We start from the raw sequence: 21,359 nt of genomic DNA, 5'->3' as shown, positions 1-21,359 counted from the left end.
TTGGAACAGATAAGCTTCTTCGTGCTTTACCGCACTGTATATCATTTCCTCATTTTAGGGGATCCCGAGTTCTAGTTGGTATTTACAAGCTACGGGTATAGTTACGAATCCACTATTCGAAGCTCCAGACCGTATTCTTGTTCATCCCTAGTATCGACTGGGTCTACGACGTGCGGTCCCATTTCGATCACCATGCCAGAAGTCGCATCACTAACTCAAAGCTTCCATACTATCGACCGCTCTGATAGTATCGTGCACCGCTGCTATCCTTCTTCTCATCACGCTGATCCGTCGGCCTTCTCGGCTCATATCCCCTCCGTCCATACGCTGAAGGAGGCGCATATACAGAAGGAGGTGCCGGTACACCCCAACTCCTATCGGGATGCATAGATCTAGACGGCGCGAAAAGATGTCTGCCGAAAGCTTCCGCTGATGGCGGTGCAGCTAGTGGTTCCGTCGGTTCACGGCGACCAAGTGGCCCTCCAGTTGCTGGCGGTGCATTTGGAGGTTTCTTCTGTGCTGGAGCAAGGTTACGTAGTGCTTCGGTCGTAAGAGCGCGTTCTGGGACACGATCAGATTCATTTGTCCATTTCTTTGCCTTGGCGACCATCTCAGGCTTCACCACCATCTTTTGTGCCTGTTCAGTGTCCGTCTTTTGGTCAGCCCCTCCCAAACCAGTGGCACCAGCGAGTTTGGCAGTACTCTTGGCTTTGAGCTTCCTTCGTCCTTCTACGCTCTCCCTTTCAGTCTTGCGGTTCTCGGCTTTCTCAATCCCAAGCTTGAGCGCCTCGCCTGCAACACCATGTAGTGCGAGAAAGGGGAACACAAGGACGTGACGGAGTGGCAGCTGGACATCAAGTTTGACTTCGTGGTCATCCAGGTTCATGTGTAGTTGCGACCTCTTCTGCTTCGTGTCTTCGACTTTGGCTGATGTAGGCTTTGCTGGCTCGTAGAACACCTTTCGGTCCTCAAATTTCCCCCATGTCTTCCACTCTTCCAGTGCATTGCGGTCTAGGTTCTGAGGACCGAATGGCTTTAGTGGGATACGAAGGGCACGAACTAGAGCTTGAGTGTGGAGGACGTTCAACTCAAGTTTAGGCGTAAAAGAGTCCCGGAAACTAAGATACCAGCTCAGACACCCTGTGAGGCCGCGAGCGTCCAGACCGGACGGTAGATGATGGAGGCCATTCAGAAGGTCGTCAAATGTGGGTAGAGTGTACCCGTTGCGCTTCTCTGCGATAAATCTGCCCGGCTCGAGGTGGTCGGTATACAGATTTGCATCATGCTTTCCTTGAACGGTGTCGGTCTTGAAGCCTAGTATTACATTCTTGACTGAGTCACGTTGCATCTGGTTCATCATCGCGCCTGACATGTTTGTCGTAGGAGGACCACGGAAGAATGCCTGGACAGGTTTTAGTATGATTGACCTCGCCATCATTGGGAAGTCACCGGCTTACCTGCATGCCCAGGATATCTGGCCCACGATAGTCGTTATTTGTCATTCGGAGCATTACGCCTTTCCATCGAACGTGATGAGGATAGTACGCGTTGATCTCCTTGGCAGATAGAGGTACCCCAGGAGGAAACAAGGCGTCCACTGGAACGGCATCTTTATACCACGTATAGTTGGCCCCGAGATCCTTTCCTATAGATCCTGGCTTTTGCAACACCCCACGGACTGACCGCATATTGAAATCCTTTGTCTCATCGACCCACGTCCGCTGAAAAAGAGGGGTTTCGTGTACGGATTCGATAGATTCCAGCGCATGTTGAAGCAAACGCGACTTTGTTGTGCGAGAAGTGGTTGGTGTATATAGAGAATAATGAATTTTCAACTTTGCAGGTGTGCTTGGTAGCTGTGGACATCCGACGGAGCCTGCTGTCGCCATGCGCGGAAGCGCGTCCTTGATAATGAGTTTGCCTGAAAAGCGTAATCTGACCGTCAAGCTGTAGGTCTCGTAGGCCAGCTGCTCGCCCTCTGTCTCGGACGTGCCTATCTTGTGGCACTTCGATACCGACTGCCATACATTCCTCTTCGCAGTCTTTGCCCTCTTCTTGAACGGCTCGATACTGACGGTGGTCTTTGGAGATTCTAGGAAGTGCTTGCCCTTCGTGTCCTCCAGGGTACCCGGTGACGAGACGTATTTGCTAAGCGCCGTGCAGTCGCCGTCATTCTGCTCGTCACTACTGCACTCTTTACTCTTCCGTGTGTCTGCAACCTGGCGCTCGTAGTCCATGTCGTCCCACGCTGATCGATCTCTCGGCGCACCCTCGATATCGTCATGTTGGAAGACTCCGGTCGCGTAACGCCAGTCGCGTTTCTTCGGTATCCAAGTCGAGTACTTCTGGGGCCGAGCATGGCGAGCAAGAATATCCTCTTCCTTCATGGTGTGTATCTAGGTAGAGATTAGTAGCTCGCAAAGTCGCTCGCAGACGTCGAGACTCGTGTTTGGTTGGGACAGTCGAAAGGGAAAGTTTCGGAAAATCGTGTCACGATTGGCGTACTACGCACGGGGTTCGTCCGTGGTGGTTTGCAAAACCGTAAGTGAAGGTGGGAGAGGCACGTGAGTACTATCCATACCGATATCTATAACACTAAAGTGAAAAGAAAGACAAGACAATCTGGAGATATTAAGCGGCATCTTAGCAATAGGGCGTATGTTTGCTTGATAGCGCTCCATGGTAGTGCTCGTTCGACGGTAGACTTCGCGTTTATGACACCAAGTCCACGGTGAGCTCCGCCAAACTGTGATCACACTGCAATCCCGTCACAAGAGAGGAAGCTGCCAAAACTGGCGATACGATGACAAGAACGGATACTGCTGGTTTGTAAGCATTGAAGGAACTGGAGGACTGTAACCTGAAAACTTGGAGACGTGAACAAAGGATGGAATAAGGCGGCCAAGCAACCTGTGAGTGACGACTGACGACTACCATCATGACTAGTGGACAAAGTGATACAGGCAGTCTCGTGGATAAAGTTGTTAGACATCCCAGACTAAGATACACACAAGATTCTGAGCTCGAATTTGCCGTGTTCTTTGGGGCTGGCCGCATGGATCTCTCTCATTCTTGGACGCCTCAACCAAAGCTCCTCTGTGCAGGTTCGCGTCAGCCATGTATTTTTGCTGAAGTGCCGGTATATTGTCGTAAGTGTGACGATAGAAAGCATGCACGTTCAAAGTTGATGGAGCAGGATGAAGCGGACCCGCGAAAGGGACACGATGATCCAAGCGGCTCCCGCATCGCCAGCCAATCATGACGCGTCTACGTCATACACGCCAGTCTCCTGTAATATCCGAGGTCCTTCTTCAACACCTTATCAGCGCGTTCATCAACGCATTTCTTCCAGCACACTATCCAAGCCCCATCACCAAAAGCCATCATGAGTACGAAATCAATTCCAACGCTGACCCTCGACGGGGCCCGCATCGCCCTTGCGGCTGCCGAGCAACGATCAAAAGAGATCAATGTACCAATGAACATCGCCATTATGGACAATGCGTGCCATCTGCTCGCCTTCGCACGTATGGAAGGCGCAAAGCTCACTTCTATCAACATCGCCATCGACAAGGCTTTTACAGCTGCAGGTCATCGAGCGCCAACCTCGGTGTACAAAGACAACGTGTACCCTGGAGGGCCCGCATACGGCATCAATCACAGCAACCAAGGGAGATTTATGACGATTGCGGGAGGCGTTCCGATCGTTAAAGATGGAGTTGTTGTTGGGGCTGTGGGGTGTAGTACTGGGTTGCCGAGTCAGGATGAGGATGTTGCGAAGAAGGGTGTTGAGGCCGTGGAGAAAAGCTTCGGGCTGAAGGCAAAGTTGTGAAGGTTTAGGGGTAAGAGAAAGGACAAATACAACACAAATCCTGGTGGGCCGCAACACCAATGCGAGCACCAGCAACATCCTGTTCTCGGTTACGACAGTCTTCCACTTAGTCTCAACGAAAGTAAGCCTGCATTGCGGCCATCTACCTTCCCAATTTCTACATCCAGTCATGCTCCAATACATATGTACTACCAGCATGACTTGTTCACTGTCGAGAAGCCAAAGATCCACTGACCGTACCCCGCTATCCTCTTGCCGTTCGCGCATCTAAGACGGTTTCTGACACTGTGAGTAGTATTCGTCGACCTTGAAGCGAATCAACAAGTGCTTCTGTGCACATTCGAAATAGGCGTGGGATGCGATCTCCCTCGGTCTATTCTTACTTAGGCAAGGTGATGATGTTGGCGTTAATACTGGCCCGATTCGTGTGGACACGATTTGATTGCACTCGTTTCTGGACCGTGACTCCGTGGGCTGTCTTCCATAGATGGCAGCTCTTCATCCGGTACCATAGAGTCGGTTAGCCACGAGCCAAACTTCCACTCCGATCTTGATCAAAATACATCTCCCTTTGGTTTTTGAGGACTGTGCCAGATTAAGCAACGAGCGATTTGTTGAAATGGCCCGGTCGTTCATCCGCAAAAGGTGGCTTCGCGGACATTGCCTCGTTGAGATGTTTATGGCGTTGCCATGCTGCAGAGATATGGGCGTATAGTGCTTTGAAAGTACACCGGCACGACGCATACCTTCCAGAAACCCGAAAGACAGTAATTCACTCTGGTTCGAGGCTCAGATTCGCTGTGTTGATGGGCTGAGAGACTCTCCGGGCAGGGCCCCAGAACATCAATCTCTCTATCGTCTCTCGCTTGGCATTCTTTCCGATCTGCTCTGGCAAGTTCCGGGCTCTTTCAACGGTTACGGCGATGTCTAAACGCTACCATGCGCCTTCTAAGCGAACTCCCGTGCACGGCTGTGCACTCTAGGCAGGGATGATGTCGAACATGTGGCAGCGGGACGGAGCGTATGCTTGGGCCCACTCCGCAACGCGAACGCGAAAATTCTGAAGGTCAGAGAGAGAGCAAAGAGACATCGTGACCTGCCTTCAGGCTACCCGTTGGGGTTCGACAGGCCGGTGTTTGGTGGGAAGCAGCATCGAGGCCACTAAGCCAGGGTAACGCCGCCTGTTTGCCGGCGCTAGGGTAAGCGCGCCGCAAGGAGGCCCAACTCCAACCTTGGAACCCCTTAGCTAGCGCCCATCCCTTTGCGCTATACGCTGCCATAAACTTTCACGAGCCCTGACATGGAAACGCATCCCATCTGCAAGTACAGCCGTGGCGGAATCGGCAGCAACCGACCAGCCATTGTAACCACATGCTACATCCTCCCGGCGCTACCCGCGCTTCCAATTCTCCGACCTGAGGCACTCGTGGCAAGGGGGTGGGGAGCGTCGATCGTCTACGACACATGCATGTTAGCCCATGCCCTGAAGGAATTTCCTGCCTTGCGTCCCAGGTATCAATGGCCAATCATGTTAGCTCGCGCTTTCTCCCATTGGCCAGCTGCCGGTGTACATACCGCTTTATTGCTCTCCGAAACAGGGTGGTAGCAAAACGCAGTCGGACCGTCTCGTGAGGGCTACTATCATACAGTAGCTATGCTTCAGGGTCCGGCCATAACTTTGGTCCCAGCCGCGTCATGTTGCAGACGAGTCGTTCATCTATCTTTCCCCGCTGCCACAATTGACTGACAGCTCGGCACAACCGTCTGGATTACTATACATCACACACCCCTGGCCACCACGGATTCTTAGCCTTCCAGAGTCGCGACAAACTCGTCACAAAATCGAAACAGTATGACCGGTCTTTGCTGTCTGTGGGCAAGCATCCCAGAGGGACGTGAGGAATGGTACGAGAACGAATGGCTGCCATCAATCGATTCGCCAAATGCGCTGCATGGCATACATTGCGAGGTAACAGCGAGCGGCATGGAGGACGAGCCCGTGGGCAAGTTGGATTCGCCGTGGCCCTATATGACCGTGTGGGAGGTGAAATCTGTCGACCAGACCTACAAGGACATGCATGAAATAGCATACCACCCACCCATCGACGAGTTGCAAACCTCGCTCAAGGAACTGCGTTTCGATGTCCGATCATATCGAGAGATCAAGGCTTGGAAACAGGATGATTGGTCAGGTGACGGTGGTGGTAAGATCACGGGACAGGATCAAGCCGGCGATGACGGACTAATGTCGATAGACGCCGAATATGTCGCAAGCATAGCGGCGATGGAATGGAACGTGGCTGCGGATAAAGAAGAGGAGGTCTTGAAGTACTACAAGGAAGTCGTCGGCCCCACGATATCTAGCTCACCAGACGTACTGCGGTTTCGCTTCTTCAAAATCGATCATGCAACGACCCTGCACGGTGGGGAGTTCGAGAACAAGAAAAAGGAAGATCTGCACCAATACTTTACTCTTGTTGAGTTGGAGTCTGAGCAGTGGCCCTGGGACGTGGTTGTCGAACTTGGCAAGGACGAGAGGTGGGCCAAATACTTTGAGGGACAAGAAGTTGTGGTATGTCAACAACCAGCACTCGTGCGGTAGGAAGTCGTTGGACGTCGCTAACCAAGAGGCAGAAATGGCAGCTTTCTCATTATTTGACAAAGAGAGTCTACGGACTGAAAAAGGAAGCCTCTCCACCGATCTAGAGGCCGGGAGCGCCAAGTGTTCGACATGCTACATGCGTATACCCAGTTGGCTCCTTTGGGGAGTCCTAGCAACTTCGTGCCGAGTGAAACTTCGTTCATAAAGCAATACACCATTTGGAGATTTTGACCACCAGCATCGTCGTGTCCGGGCAGTAACGTCGAAGAGGCTAATCTATACGCACTCGCATCTGCGTCTGACACCAAGCACGCACGATATACAGTTTATCTGCGTCACTTGCCTGGCGGTACTCAACCTCGCCTATACTACGCACCAATTCCACTGGGTCATCCTCTTTTACCGAACCAATGTTGCGGATTGACTTGTAGACGCCAACCGATGAGTATCCAATAAGTCCACATGCGCCTATATCTTATCAGCTTGACCGTCTTCGAATGCATTGAAAGATTACTGACCGGCAGCTGGTTTGAAGGCCGCATTCGCAATGCCTGTCGCACAGCCAGCGGCGAAACCTAATACACCGTTCTTCTCGGCGCCATCAATAGGCTTCACCATGAGATCCCTTAGGCCATCACCGAGCCCGTATCCAAAGCTCTTCATGCTGACCACCAGCCCACTTCTCAATCCAGTCACGTTCTCATACTGTCGTACCTCTTCGCCATATGCCTTGGGAAGATTATGGAAGCCTCGCGTAATTCCATGCATAATCACTGCAGGGCTCTTTAGACTAGTCGTAACGATGCGCCCAAATCCTTTGGCGGTACCAAGAGCTACTTGGCGTGCCACGTGGCTCGGCTCTTTCGTATCTTCAGCGCCGGATGGCTCTGCATCCCCGTCTCGCTTCTCTTTCCGTCTCGCTTCGTGCTGCATGAGCATTGGTGTGGTTTGTTTACTCAATTCGATAGGGCCGGCTGCAAGGCCGAGCATCACACCGCTCACGACATCGTATGTAGTCAAGAACAGGGCGGATACGGGGTCGGTGGGGTCTCGCTTCATGTCTGCGTATTGGGAGATGCTGCAGGTGATGTCAGCTCCCGCAAGTCTCTAGTGTGTACAGGGTTTGCTTACAGCTGCAAGTCTTTTGCTTGGACGAGTCCTTCCTTAGTAAGCACCGCTGCTGCGAGTGGTGATAGAGCCATGCTCTTTCTCTTCACGAGCCATACTGCGGGTCTGTCATTGAGAATGCTGCACGCTCGTACGCTAGCGAGGCTGGCTGTTGCAACAGGTTCTGTAAGATAGTGTGTTAGAACTGGTCCAGTTCTTGGTCGCGTTCGCGATGGGTTGCCTTGGTCGCTGACATCCTGTTGCATTTGATGCTCGTATTCCCTAAGCAGACTTTGTTCCTCGCTATGACGGTCCGAGACCTGCAGCTGCAAAGATTGGTCTGGGCCCGCATCGTACGCCGGTGACTGAACCAAGACTCGTGTTTTCTCATTTCGCGTGGCTTCTGCGTTTACTGATATTTCTCCACTTGTTGCCAAATGAGTGTACTCTGGGGGATCCATCGTGTACAGGTCGGCATTCTCCGCGTCTTGATCAACGTGCACTGAAGATGGAGGAGTATCGTCGCCTGGGTTGCGAAGGTCAGTATCTCAAGCCGAGCTTCCAAGCTGTATGTGACTTACTAGCCACACTACTATCCTCGTCTGCTACGATCGTGTTCAATGCAGTCATATTGTACAACTCTTATCACAAAGGGCCAGATCACGAAGCGGATAATGTCAAACGAGATGAACTATTTGATTCAATCAAGGCTAAGGAATTTCAGAGATATATCTCTTGAGGACCGCACTTCACGGCCACGCGTTCGGAAATGTTGTGTTTCCGAATTCCCTAGACACTAAGCCGGATGGCGTAGACCTTGAGAATGGCGCAGCAGGCGGCCTGATGTACCGCCAAATCTGCCTAAGCGGCCCTGTTAACGAGGACGCGAATGTGCTTGCGAGGCTGCATTCTCCCTTTTATTCTTTTTCATTGTCGCGCGACCAACGCGGGGTTCGCAAGCTTTACCGAATTAGGTAGTCGAAGACGCCGCATAGTCTGGCATGTATACATGTTTACACAGACTAGTTTGCACAATGCTAGCTACTATGAAAATCTAGAGACGCGTTGATTACGGAACATAGTCGAGAATCCTACTCCACACATTTCATAGTGGATAATGAACTGATAGGATACATTGTTATTGAGTTTCCTCTGTCCTCTTCTTCCTAAGAGCTTGCATAACGAGTGCGACAATAAGAATAGGGCCGTGTATGAGTAACGGCGACCATTCCTGATCGTTTCGCTCGCTTGGTTGACTGCCCTCTCCGACATTTGCGAAAGGCCGAGCCAATGGGTTGAGTGTAGAGACTGTTCGACTGGTATGTATAGAGCTTCGACTACCGCGCATACTATATGCAGCGCTGGACGTCCCATAATCGTGCGCCTTATGCTTTGAAGGAGCAACAAGTGGTGTTGTCGTGCTGGTAGATGGCATCAACTCCTGTGTTGGTTTGTCGTTTGCGGCATCTGTGGGTATTGCCGAATCATCGGTAGATGAGCTTGCACTCTGTAAGTCATTCTGCTCCGCCGATATGACGGCAGGAGCGGCCGATGTTTCTGAGCTTCGACGAGTTGATGATGTTGATCCCACAACGAATGGGTCGTCGTTGATGTCACCGTTTGCAGCAAGCGCGTCTGTCGCAGAATCATTTGTTGAGCCATTGCTCTTCTTCGGGAGTAACTCTCTTGCTGATTGCATAGCGCTATGCCATATCTGCCCGTAAGTTTTGAGCTCGACACTCAAAAGGAACGTGACTGGTAATACAGAGCACAATAACCAAAATGGCCACATACGTATGTTGACATGTCCCGCGGCACGAAACTTGAAGAGACCACACATGTCCTCCGCGAATTCATCAACGGTGTTCTTGTAAGTGTCTTGATCGTGGTCTTCCCCACTCGCTAGACTCCATGCGTCGAACTGAGCTCTTGCCAGAGATGTCTTGAACATATGTTCCGCTTCGAGCTCCCAGTGGTTGTTAGCCAGAGCCTGTGATCTGGCTTCGCCAACACGCTGCTGTGCTAGGAGACTGCTCCCAAGTCGCAGCTTGATAGAATCGTACGTGTTGGATTTCTTGAGTGCATTCACCATGAACCAGTACGCTGGATCTTTGGCAATGTGTGATACCTGATCTGGTATCTTCACATATTCATGCCAGCAGTATGTGTTTGTTGGATCGCAAAACTGGGTTTCGTCTATGCATGCGAATGCCCGCGATTTCGGGCTCGAGTTCTTGTAGTACTCCACGGTACCATCTTGGAACTTGTATGTGTCGTCGGCGGGGAAAATAGGGTCGATGCTCTTTTGTGTATAAACGATGTGTAGAGCTGTGATGAAGACGATCGTGAGGGTCTTGGTCCTTGTTTGGGTATCAAGTCCGGGTGCTTTGAGGTTCCTATGAGGCTGATAGAAGTCGCAACCAGGTGTACCCAAAGATGTAGCGAATGTGCTATAAACAAGTGAAAGTCAGTAGAAGGCCGTATCACTGGAACCTTCAGAACTTACTTTAAGCGATACACTGGCGCCAGCCATTCGAAAGGATGGCCCACGATCCGCATCGTATAGTCCGTCAACAACTCTGGCGTTCCCTCACACCTGTCGTCGACATTGTACAGCTTACCGTATTGGTACAGATATCCACGGTCGACTGGGCTATTGTAGAAATGTTGTACATAGGGCGGCTGGTCACTCAATGGAGCGCACGTTGTTGTCCGTCGAAAGTTGTAAGTGGGGTTGGCGTTGATGCCTAGGAGACTGGAGTCCAAGTAGCCCGTATCGAATGTGACTGCTCCACCGGGTAATGCGCCGGCGCGACATATTTCATTGTTGTCAAACGGACATGACGACGGAGTGACAGTGTACTGTAAAGTTGAGTTATAGAAGAAGTCGCATGTCATAGCCTTGCCTTTTTTGTCATTGCCCCAGTCGTAGCACTCTTGAGCGTAGATGGCTGCTCGGTTTTCTCGCTTTACCATTAGGCTATCGACACGAGAGGCTTGCTCCTCACCCCATTTTTCGTTGTCATACTCATAGAGACCACAAGTTTCCGATGCTAGGAGGCCTACGCGGTTTGTCGTCATTTTATCTGTGAGGATGGAGCTTGCGATAATCTGAGAGAAGAAAGCGAAGCACAGAGTGCTGAGAACGAAGAAATAGAAGAACTGGTGTCGAATCTCAAGTTTCGACTCCTTCTGGCGGAAAGCGTCATAGACGCGTCGTAGCATCTGCCGTCCGGTTTTCGCTTCGTTCACGAGTCTTGTAGTTGTTGAAGGCGGTATCTCCTCGTCTCGAGGCGGATCTGACGTCTGTCTCCCTGACGAGATACATCTTGCAAAGCCCAGGAAACTGCTAACGACTATTCGGAATATGTAGGGTGTGCTGAGCGTAAGGCAGATGGCCACAGCGACTTTGAGCCATTGGGCTTGGTTGTCGCTTTGTAACCACTGGACGTCTATACGAAGTCTTAGGGTAGTTTGACCTGCAAGGCTTTGGTTACAACCTACGATGATGGTTACTCTCATCTATCCAGCGTCCAGTTCGTGGCGCAGTGAGAAGCGACATTTGTTCTGCTCACACTACGCAATGTGTGAATATGACTGACGAATTTGGAAATACGCGACCTCGTCCTAGAGTGAATGGAGAAGATCTTATGCGATACGAGCAGATCACAAGCCGGAATCCCCAGGCGACTTCTGAAGGTTTGTGTTCTCGCTCGAATGTGAAACAGAAAACGCGGCGACGAGTAAGCGCATTGCCCGGGCTCTTCCTCCAACGATCGTCTGTAGCCCCTAGATCTGAGATGCGGACCTTTCCAGAGTTCTAGAGGGTCAGGCTGGTGTTGATCACTCGCGAGACGTCAGGCGCCACGAGTTTTGACCGGATTCGTCCAGGGGCTAGGCTGCCATTCACATGTGCCTCCACGTGATGCAAAGGGCGACCATGTCTCTGGAATCGATTGATGTGATATGTCTGATATCTCAAAGACTATCGGGCCATTTCGGGTTGTATTAGCTTCTTGAAAGCACCAGCCCTCACAACTCGTGGCATTCTGTCAGCCAACAACATGGCTCATATGTACTTCTTCGAAGTTTGCGACTGGACGTCGATCCTCGGTGTTCTCGTCTCAGTAGACTGTGACGTGGCCAGGCTGAGCGGCTGATATTGGCCAACCAATTAGCGAAGGGAGCATCCACACCGAAGGACCTGTCGACAGCAGGTGAGCCTCAATTGCAACGGGTAGTTTAGGCAGGGAGCGCCCCGCCTATGTTTTGCACCAACTCAAAAACTGTTGTCGGTAATGGCGAGCCCTCACGGACCAACTCCCAGGGGGTGGTCGTTTGATGCGCAGCGAGGAACCTACTACCACTTTGACGCGCAGACGCGCCAGTACGTGTACGCTGATAGCCTGATCGTGCCGCAACGCTAGGCTCGTCGCCTTGCTGTATGCTCCAGCACAACGCTGATGTTATCGTAGTTACTCAAAACCGCATATTGTCGCACCCGCACATCGTGGATACGATCAACCACCGCATACCAATTATCCACCTCCGCCTCCTCCACCGCCTCCACCGCCTCCGCCTCCTCCCCCAACCTATTATTCAGACTGGCAGACTCACGTGCATTCCGCTCCACCTCCACCTCCACCCCCACCAAGGGATTTCAGTTCGTCTGCTACCTCCCCTCAGCACCACTCGAGTGGGCCGATCTATGTACCCATGCCTTCGCGCCTGCCTGAGTCAGGGCACTCGTCGAGAGATCCTCGCTATGTGCAGGCATTACCCAGCTTGTTATACAGTCGACCTGCATACCAATCTCACTTGCCGCCGCCTCCTTCCTAGTACGGCTTTACCCTTTGTTGCTGCGTAATTTTGATAGTATCTAACTCTCTACTAGCACCGCAACAGGAGCGTATAGTAACAGCGGGTCAGGTGATGACCAAAACGACAGAAACCGGCACGGCAGGAATCACTTCCAGGACAACAACCCGCCAGCAAGCGGGGGACAACCAAACGGTCGCGACCGCATAGATGATGGCGACGAAACTCAGGCAATGCCACGGTACGGTTGGTCCCAAGGTTACGACTGAGTTGCCTTGTGAACGATGTCCCTTTCAGTTCCCTTTCTCTTTCTCTTTCTCTGTAATGACTTTAATGCGCTTTCCATGTCTCTTGTGTCCACGTTGTCGCTGGCGACAATCACTGGCACATCCGCGTTGTTCATATGCTGGGGTTCTGGAATGTTTGACTGTACTGAGACTTGTTCGCAATTTAGCGTGTCAAGAGTTGAGGATTCACAAAGCGGGCGGCATTTCTGCGAGTTGGGACGCTGTATCCCGGGTAATTGAGTTGAGGAATGCGAACGCAAGGCAGAAAGCTGAGTTTGGGTGGATCTGTGGATCACGCTAGATAAGCCCTGAATGGACGACCCACTTTACCGCATCGGAATAGAGTTCTGCATAGTGCGACAGCGTGATACATACATCACTGAGCAAGTGCAGACGATGTGATGCGCGAAAACCGTGTCTTCTTTTGTGAGCCGTCTCCGGATTTTACACCCGTCTATCATTCAAGAAAGGGATACCAAACGCGCTGTCTGTTGGGCGTTTAACAAGTACTTCATGAAAGCCCCATCCCACACGCCTTTCCCTCACGGTGACCTAACTCCGCTGCCATGAATGAAACGCCCGAATGATACATCGAAAAAGACGACGATGGTGATGACGACGATGAAGAAAGCCTGACCCGTGAAATGGAACCCGTTACTCATCACTCAAAATGCCTCCCTTAGGTGATAACCCTTGGATCGCAAGCTACGTACCAACCACTTATGCCAAATAGCCGAGCTCGTCTGCCTCTAGACGCTCCAAGTACTCCTTCTCGAGCAGAATGTCTATGCACTTCTTGATGTCAGGAACACGGGGCATGAAGCGGTTCTTAATCTGCTGAATAGTCTCGGACACCAGCTGCTGGTGCTTCATCTTTTTGCGGGACTTCATAATACGCACAATAGCCGACTGTAAAAATGTTAGCATGCTGTTGATCAAAGAAAAATGGAAGCGGTGGGTACATACCTGAATGAGTAGCTTGCGGTCCTCTTCAATCGTCTTGTGCGTATCCTCCGCCTCTGCCTTCTGCTCAGACTTGATACCGATATTCAGGTTCATCTTCATCTTTTTGGTCTTGAAGCCGGTGTTGAGCTTGTAGGAAGTACCAGACTCCGCCTTGGCACCCTCAGGTTGAGCGAGGAGAACCTTGGCCTTGATGAAGACACCCAAGCTAGGGTCAAGAGTCTCCTTGTTCAACTTGGTGGACTCTGCAATGTCATCGTAAGAGACAATGTCGCTGTCGTTGAACAGCAACATGATGGCCATCTGGTAGGTCGAGACCTGGAAGGTTGGAGAAGTCTTCAGGTTCGCGACCTTGCAGTAGTTGGCCTTGACCTCGCCCTTGCACAATTGCCATAACCAGGTAAGCTTGCGACCTTGATGCTTGTGGTTGTAAAAGCGGGCAAAGCGGTCGTAAGTCTGGACGATGAGTTGTGGTGGGGTGAACGGTGTGGTGGGCGGGTTCAAAGGCCAGAAACCAGTACCGAGAATGTGGTATGAGGCATCGACGCTGGTCTTGAGGTCTGAATCATCCAAGTTATTTGACTGCCATTCCTTGAAGGCGGTGTTGAGGTCCTTGGAGATCTGCATGTCCTGGAACATGCGCTGGAGCTTGTTGGTGTATTCGAAACCACAGGCCTCCTTCAGCTTCGAAATCATGCTCGTCTCGGCGTCGTCGGATGCGGAAGTGGTCTGAACTAGACGCTTGGCCAACATACGTGAGTAGAACTTCTGGAATACGTCCTTGTCTTCGATGTACTTGAAGATGGTCATGATTTGCGTCAGAAGCTTCTCCATATCGTCTTCTTCGCTCATCTTAGCGTTGGAGCGCTTCAGCAGACTATCGGTATACTTTGCAAGAAGCTCAGGCGACTTGTTGGACCCAGACTTGCAGATCTTGTTTCTGTTAACGAACTCTCGGCAGGCGTTATCCAACGAGCGAACGAACTCTGATTCTCCGTTGAAAGCCTTGTTGACGAGCGCCTGGTACTGGGTATGGACCTCGAGGAGGGCTTCGACGTAGACCTTCGGCTCCAAGTTGTCTCCATCTTGCGCAATCTTGTCGACTGCAGCCAGACCCGCCTTACGGACGTGGTTCTCGAACCGAAGGCGCAGAGGATCAAGACCTTCAGGAATACGAGCGAGCAGCTTGTACATGCGGCCCAGGTCCTCCTCCTTGTCGTGATCGAGAAGGATCTGGAACTCCTCGCGAAGAGCTTGCGAGTGGCTGGTGATGAGCGACTGTTCGCATGTCCGCATCAGAGGTGACATGATCTCGCTGAGCAAGTATAGCGGCACACGCTCCTTCTCCTCTTCCAGACGGATCTCTGCCTTTTTCATGTATTCGACCACACTGTTCTCCGCCAAAAATTGCTTGGACTCGTTGTCGTAGTACTGCGCGGTAGCCTCCAAGAAGGGCTTCTCGAAGTATTCCTTGTAAACATCCAGCGTCGACTTGGAGCTGTCGGCCTCATCCAGACCCAGGGATACGAAGGAGTCGACGACCGACTTGATTTGGGATTGTTCTATGGTCTCGCCGTTTCGCTGCTTCTCGACCAACTTGAGTACTGAGCGCATGACGCTCTCCTGGCTGCCCGTGAACATGTCCTCCTTCCAGCGCACCAAGTGAAGTGTATAGATGTCGTAGATGTGCTTCTTGCCCTCGTCCATCTCGCGCTTGACCCAGTGGCGGTTCAGGTACCGGAACAGATGGTTGTTGTACTGGCCCGCTGTTGTGTAGCGGTTCCACTCCTTGATGTAGAAGTGGAGCAGCGCTTCGTCAACATGTTGCCGTGAAGCTGCCTGCACTTCGGCGAGATGTGCCTTTAGGTATTCGATCAAGTGCTGGTAGAGGTCCTCTCCGAGAAGGTGGGCACCTCCACGGTTATTGGCGGCGTGGAACGACGAGCCGGCGACGGCTTTTTGGGCGGTACAGAAGTTGTGGATAGCGGTGTAGAGGCCCATGTATGTCTTCATGTCGACACCCTCGCGCAAGTTGGTCATAATCTTGTCGACACCGGCTTCGAGGTATTTCCATCTGTGAGCTGTCAGCATTTGGTCAAGCTCCATGACAACGTGTGGGGTGGGGTCGCTTCGTGGTGGCACATCCCATGACGATAAACCACGCCTGCGCTCACCATGGCGAGGCAGAGCTGGCGTCCGATCGCGGCGGACTAGACACCAGCCTTTGGCGACGTCACTGGAGCATACCAGCGTCTCCGCAGCTCGCAGCACTGGACAGGAGGACACGTTGGGGGGAAGAAGAGAGACTTACGTAGCGTTTACATCGTCCTTAGCCGGGACGGGTGGCATACCAGAAGCCATCGTGGAGTGTGTCGTCGCGTGCTCTGGGGCACTTTTCGGAGGCGACTTCTTGCGCGTGAGGAACTTTATTGTCGGAGCCGCTGTATCGCAGACAGTCGGATTTGTTTATCGGCTGCTTTGAGCGCTACTGCAGTTGATGTCTTGGGCGGAGGGACTGCTACTGGTGTGTAGAAGGTAGTTGTGGTGGAGAGCGCGGTGGGTGGAGGGGAGTTTAACTATGGAGCGGGCGGGGATGCTTATGAGGTACCGAGCGGTAGGTTCCCGCAAAATCTGGTATGGGCGCCTCGGAATTACGCGAAGCACAATGCAGAGGGAGAAGAGCAAAGTGAAGGTGCCTGGACAAAGAGGCGGCGGCGTACTGATATGTAGTCACGTCGATGTTGGTTCATACTGTTCAGGCAGCACCGAGCTTAGGTCTTGGCATCTACAAGGATCTGGTCCACGCTGCCTGGCACTAGCCGCGACATATCGCGAAGTCACCGGCATCTTTGTCAGCTCGGAATGAGTTTTTCGTGCTTGTTCGCCGCGTTCTTTCTCGCCCACGCATTAACAGCATGTTGTTAATGGTAGCTCAGAGACCGACTCATTACCTACGTGTCCAGTCGGGCGCATGGTGCACTACTGCAGTACAGCTCATTACCGTTCTGTCACGGTACCGACCCAATAGAACCTTGGAGGCCTAATCCCATTACCTTTGAGAATAGTAGAGGACATTGAATAGTCAAAAATTGGATATTACCGTTGGCTTTCTTCGGAGCTGGTCGTTCAGTCTGATGGGACGTTTCACTGCGGGTGGCGAATGCTGATAAAACCTAGTCAGTCGGTATACATGCTCCATACGACGAAGCTCGGGCTCCAACGACACAGAGTTGTATGCATGCACTTGGCATGGAAAACCATCTCATCTACAGCAGCATTCAACGGGGTTTCTTATACCTTTGTCCAGGCTTCCAGACCGATGACGTCTTTGCAGGATCATCATCTGCTATGCCATGTCCAGATTTGGGCTTGCGATTTCCTTCTCCACCAACACACTCCGTATCAAACCCTAACTTCAAGCACTACTCTCATCACTTGTACATCTTTCAGAATGCCGTCTTTGAATCTGACCCCCCTCTCCTCCCTCCGCCTAAGCACCCACTACATCCCCACACACGCTCACATACCCAACACAACACCACATAATCGCCCCCTCTTCATCTACCACTCTGCTTTCCCTCCCTCAACCTCCGCCTCCGCACTAGAGTCGCACCTCCCCACCAACAACCTTTCTCCACAATGGCGTTACACCATGTACACCACGACGCACTACCATAGCACTACACATGAAGTACTCTGTGTGTTCAACGGCCGTGCAAGACTATTGTTCGGTGGGGAATCCAATCCTGGGAAAGTGGAAACGGAAGTCAAAGCCGGAGACGTAATCGTTGTGCCTGCGGGTGTTGGGCACAGATTGATCGAAGACGTTGATGGTGGTTTTCAGATGGTTGGCAGTTATCCGAAAGGATGTAGTTGGGACATGTGCTATGGGAAGCCAGGAGAAAAGAAGAAGGCGGAGGCGGTGGGGAACGTGGAGTGGTTGGAAAAAGATCCTTTGTATGGGAATGACGGGCCGGTAACTTGGAGCAAGGAGAAGCTTGAGAAATTCTGTCGGGGGGACAAGAGCGAGTTGTGAGCGTGTTGGAGGACATGTAATGAGATGGACCGTATTCTCATTTGCATATATCATGTGGTAAATGCATCCAATCGTACAAATGCGAAGACTCTTCTAGTGGTATAGTACAAACATAGCCTCCCAACGCCCATGCTATGTTTACAGATTTTAAATGACCCGTGATATCGTACATCATCAGCGCATAAAAGGGAATCATGACGTGTTCGCTTCCTTGGCCTTGTCCTTGGCCTCGTCGGCGACATGTTCGGCCTTTTCGTGTATGGTCTCTAGAATGTGTTCGGGTAGTGCGTCTTTTGCCCTCATGCCGTTGTGCCCGACCGCCTTCTCCTGCTCGAGCTTTTCTTGTTCTAGCTCCTCTTTTGACTTGATTGCCTGTTCCACCTGCCAGACGGCGCGCTCAATCTCGACCTCCATGTCGGGCAGGTTGAATTGCTCAGCGATGAGCTTTCCGTTCCACCGTTGGAGAACCATGACGTCTTTTGTTTCGTTGTTGGTCTGCTGGTGCACTACGTTTGCGACTTGCTGCGCTTGTTGCTCAGTCGGATTAGGAGCGGCGCGAGAGAGTGCGCGGGTGGGGTACATGAGTCCGGCAGTATAGACTTGGTCGAGTATGGGCGATGGGGCGGGCTTGGGGAGGTTGTGCTTGAGGAGGAACTCGAGGTGCTTGGAGCCGCCGAGCGCTTTCCAATGGCTCCAAGCCCGGTAGAGGACGTAGAAGAAAGGCAGGTTGGGAACGACGGGTACGAGCATGAAGGGCGCAGTGAAGGGCATAATGATGACGCTCCACATCAGCTTGCTGCGGTGCATGCTCTGCCTCTCTTTGGCCAACTTTTGCAGCAGGCCAGGAACCCTCTCCTGCGGCAGGTACTTTCCCGGAAACAGGACCTCATATTTTGCCTTTCCGTCCAATATGTCTTGCTTGCGCTTGGCCGAGAGGGCGGGAATTGTCTTGAGGCCCCATTCTTCGTAGGGAATGCGCTTCAATGCCTCGTTGCCGTAGAAGGTCACCTTCTTCTTCCAGTCCCAGATGGCCTTGTCGTCTTTTTCCCAGGCGACCCATGTCTCATTGGCCTTGATGGTGAGCTTGTCATAGTAGGAGCGGTCCTTGGGGGCCTTTTCGTGCAGCTTCTCGCAGTAAATGAGGGAGCGGCGCGTGGATATGGGCAGCAGGAAAAGACGCATCGTGGGGTTGGCGGGGTCGGGCTGGCAGAGTTGTCTTGGAGGGGGGGTTAGGTAAGCGCGCAATGGCGCAGGTATTTAACAAAGGCGCACTTGGAGCGTGTCGAACATGACGCGGTCGAGACTGTGGCGTACCAAGGCAGTGCAGCTGGAGTGGCAGGCGGTGCTCGACTGTCTAGCAGTGGCTGTGCAGTGTTGTGTTGTGTTGTCGAATTGCACGAGCAGGCTAGGGAATGCGGACCCATGACCTCACTCTGGGCCAAGAGAAGCTTGCCAGCGCGCAATCCCTGTTTGCCTGCATCGTCAGTCGTCAGTCGCGAACAATGTGCAATCTCCCCAATCTGCCCCAAATACGCATCGCCTGCTCACGGGCCACGGCGCTCCACCACGACCCCCAGCCGTACCACCAAACTCTAACACCTGCTACTGCTGCTTCCAGTCCTGTTTATCCCGCACTGTTGCCCTCCCACACACGCCCTAGCCCCGACATGGTGTCGTCGCGCGTTGCCTACTTTGCTCCCACGTAATCCTGTCCCCTGCCCCCAGCGCGCTGATTCACTGCCAAGCCCTCGAAGCTCGCTCAGCCAGGCGCGACACCCAGGCTGGTGCTTGGTGTTTTGGTCCAGGGACCCGCTGGTGCTTGGTGCGACGAGGACACCCCCTCACATCTCCCGACAAGAATGACCAGCAAGCCCATGGTCGACCCCGATGGCAGTAGCAGCAATGGCACTGGCACAGCTGGCACGACTGTTGGCACCAACCACCTCCGCCCCGACGCAGCTGCCCAGCGGAGCAGCCAGATATCACAGGCCTCGACACTGACCTCGACCACGACCACTACCGCCACCGCCGCCGCCCACCGCCTGCTTCCCTCGCCCATTCCGCCGCCTACCGCCTCTTCCTTCACCTCGCAGCGTCGCCCCCAGTCTCGAGTCAGTGCCGTGTCGGACAACTCCAAGGACAGTCAGGACGGCGTCCCCGTCCGCAAGAGCCACTCGCAGTCCGTCTCCAGCACCCCTCGCACGCTGGCGTCCTCTAACCGGAGCATCGCCGCGAGCGCGGACAACCGGGAGAGACAGCGCGCCGTCCGCTCACTGCCGCCCTGGGTCCAGTCGGCCGACGACGAGGACAATGTCGATGCCACCAGCTTCCTCCTGCCCCGGACGCCCACCAGCGCACGCCATGCCAACCACAACTTCTGCCCAACCCCAAAGTCCAGTGTCCCCGGTCGCAAGTTCGACCACGCTCGCGAGGGCGCCCCCGTGACGCTGTCGACGCCCGTCAGCGACAGCGCCCCCAAGTGGAAGCAATTCACCCAGGCTTCCAACCTCGACCGCCCCATATCCTCGCGCGGCCAGATTGTCGACGATGACTGGCTCAAGGAGAACATGCCCGACCTCGAGCAAAAATGGGAGCCCATCGACCAGGACCACGGCGACGACCACATCAAGGGCTTCTGGCTCTTCACCTCGGAGAAGAGAAAGCGCCGCCTGATGCACTTCCACAAGACCGTCATGAATCACCCCATGGTCCCCGCCCTCTCCCGCTCCATGATCCTCGTCTTCTCCATCCTCGCCCTCTCCCTCGCATGCTCCATCTACCGCCACTCGGACAACAACGGCTGCACCAACAACTCGTCTACCTGGATGGCTATACTCGTCGACATCGTGGCCGTCCTGTACACCATCTACATCACCTACGACGAATACACGTCGAAGCCTCTGGGTCTGCGATCGCACAACGCCAAAATGTCGCTCATCTTCCTCGACCTGGCTTTCATCGTCTTCGAGTCTGCCAACCTCAGCCTGGCTTTTCAGGCCCTCACGGATGACAAGTGGGCATGTGTCACATCAGACCGGGTGAATTCTTGTCCATATAGACAGAGTATCTGTGACCGACAGAAGGGTCTGACGGCCACTCTATTGATCGCGCTGCTTGCCTGGATTGCTACTTTTGCTATCAGTACTCTGAGGTAAGCTCATACAGCCTCGCAGCTCATCGTTACTCACTAACATGCACAGGTTGATCCACCGTGTAGCGAGGTAGCACCTCATACTCCTCCATACATTCTCCTACATTCCCTCGGCCCTTATATCGTGCCACCCATATCCTCGCACTACATTCCAACCATCCAGCTTGACTGATCCGCACTTGCCTTAGTACCACAGCGCACGACCACCTCTTGCATATGTCGGCCTCGTCTCCCCAGCGGCGATACCCCATACGTTCGCACTCTCTCCGTTTTCCTAGCCGACTCCGTTCTCGTACTCCCTCTATTAGGTCTTTTTACTCTTGAAAGCTAGCATAGCTATGGCGTTTGGGTTTCCTTGTCCTGCATTTCCCGCATCGGCGATTTTCTCTCCTACGTTAGGGTTCCTCCATTGGCCAGATTGAGCGGGTGTATATACGGTGTTTTTTCTTTGGATAGTGCACGGCCTAGAGACACGGCATAGTACAGAGAGAGATTAGTATAAACCCCCTGAAACAATGCAACAGGTCAAACACTCGCTCACACAGTAAACGTGTATTGTGATT

The 21,359-nt window shown here is 52.8% G+C and overlaps 8 protein-coding genes across 8 annotated transcripts; 3 read left to right on the top strand and 5 right to left on the bottom strand.

The window, feature by feature from the left end:
- Positions 1-229: 229 nt before the first annotated feature.
- Positions 230-2,387, bottom strand: ACET3X_005783 (uncharacterized protein; the record flags this gene model as incomplete). Its single annotated transcript, XM_069451923.1, has 2 exons — positions 230-1,402; positions 1,458-2,387. 2 exons carry the CDS (start codon positions 2,385-2,387, stop codon positions 230-232), a joined length of 2,103 nt encoding a protein of 700 aa, XP_069306143.1.
- Positions 2,388-5,684: 3,297 nt separating this feature from the next.
- Positions 5,685-6,538, top strand: ACET3X_005782 (uncharacterized protein; the record flags this gene model as incomplete). The annotated part of the gene is made up of 3 exons (XM_069451922.1): positions 5,685-6,036; positions 6,088-6,404; positions 6,467-6,538. 3 exons carry the CDS (start codon positions 5,685-5,687, stop codon positions 6,536-6,538), a joined length of 741 nt encoding a protein of 246 aa, XP_069306142.1.
- Positions 6,539-6,705: 167 nt separating this feature from the next.
- Positions 6,706-8,171, bottom strand: ACET3X_005781 (uncharacterized protein; the record flags this gene model as incomplete). The annotated part of the gene is made up of 4 exons (XM_069451921.1): positions 6,706-6,902; positions 6,953-7,512; positions 7,566-8,067; positions 8,123-8,171. The coding sequence occupies 4 exons, from the start codon at positions 8,169-8,171 to the stop codon at positions 6,706-6,708; spliced, it is 1,308 nt and encodes a 435-aa protein (XP_069306141.1).
- Positions 8,172-8,926: 755 nt separating this feature from the next.
- Positions 8,927-11,103, bottom strand: ACET3X_005780 (uncharacterized protein; the record flags this gene model as incomplete). Its single annotated transcript, XM_069451920.1, has 4 exons — positions 8,927-8,982; positions 9,336-9,991; positions 10,048-10,993; positions 11,046-11,103. The coding sequence occupies 4 exons, from the start codon at positions 11,101-11,103 to the stop codon at positions 8,927-8,929; spliced, it is 1,716 nt and encodes a 571-aa protein (XP_069306140.1).
- A 736-nt stretch (positions 11,104-11,839) lies between these two features.
- On the top strand, positions 11,840-12,628 carry ACET3X_005779 (uncharacterized protein; the record flags this gene model as incomplete). Its single annotated transcript, XM_069451919.1, has 3 exons — positions 11,840-11,934; positions 12,017-12,379; positions 12,436-12,628. The coding sequence occupies 3 exons, from the start codon at positions 11,840-11,842 to the stop codon at positions 12,626-12,628; spliced, it is 651 nt and encodes a 216-aa protein (XP_069306139.1).
- Positions 12,629-13,366: 738 nt separating this feature from the next.
- On the bottom strand, positions 13,367-15,970 carry ACET3X_005778 (uncharacterized protein; the record flags this gene model as incomplete). Its single annotated transcript, XM_069451918.1, has 3 exons — positions 13,367-13,555; positions 13,613-15,683; positions 15,921-15,970. The coding sequence occupies 3 exons, from the start codon at positions 15,968-15,970 to the stop codon at positions 13,367-13,369; spliced, it is 2,310 nt and encodes a 769-aa protein (XP_069306138.1).
- A 1,736-nt stretch (positions 15,971-17,706) lies between these two features.
- ACET3X_005777 (uncharacterized protein) lies at positions 17,707-18,891 on the bottom strand. Its single transcript, XM_069451916.1, has one exon. The coding sequence runs from the start codon at positions 18,825-18,827 to the stop codon at positions 17,838-17,840; it is 990 nt and encodes a 329-aa protein (XP_069306137.1). The 5' UTR covers positions 18,828-18,891; the 3' UTR covers positions 17,707-17,837.
- A 613-nt stretch (positions 18,892-19,504) lies between these two features.
- Positions 19,505-20,870, top strand: ACET3X_005776 (uncharacterized protein; the record flags this gene model as incomplete). Its single annotated transcript, XM_069451915.1, has 2 exons — positions 19,505-20,796; positions 20,846-20,870. 2 exons carry the CDS (start codon positions 19,505-19,507, stop codon positions 20,868-20,870), a joined length of 1,317 nt encoding a protein of 438 aa, XP_069306136.1.
- Positions 20,871-21,359: the final 489 nt, after the last annotated feature.

This window comes from Alternaria dauci, chromosome 5, assembly GCF_042100115.1.
Source record: "Alternaria dauci strain A2016 chromosome 5, whole genome shotgun sequence".
In the NCBI taxonomy this organism is placed as follows: domain Eukaryota; kingdom Fungi; phylum Ascomycota; class Dothideomycetes; order Pleosporales; family Pleosporaceae; genus Alternaria; species Alternaria dauci.
Note: the sequence above shows the minus strand (reverse complement) of the source record. Positions and strands in the feature narration are given on the sequence as shown.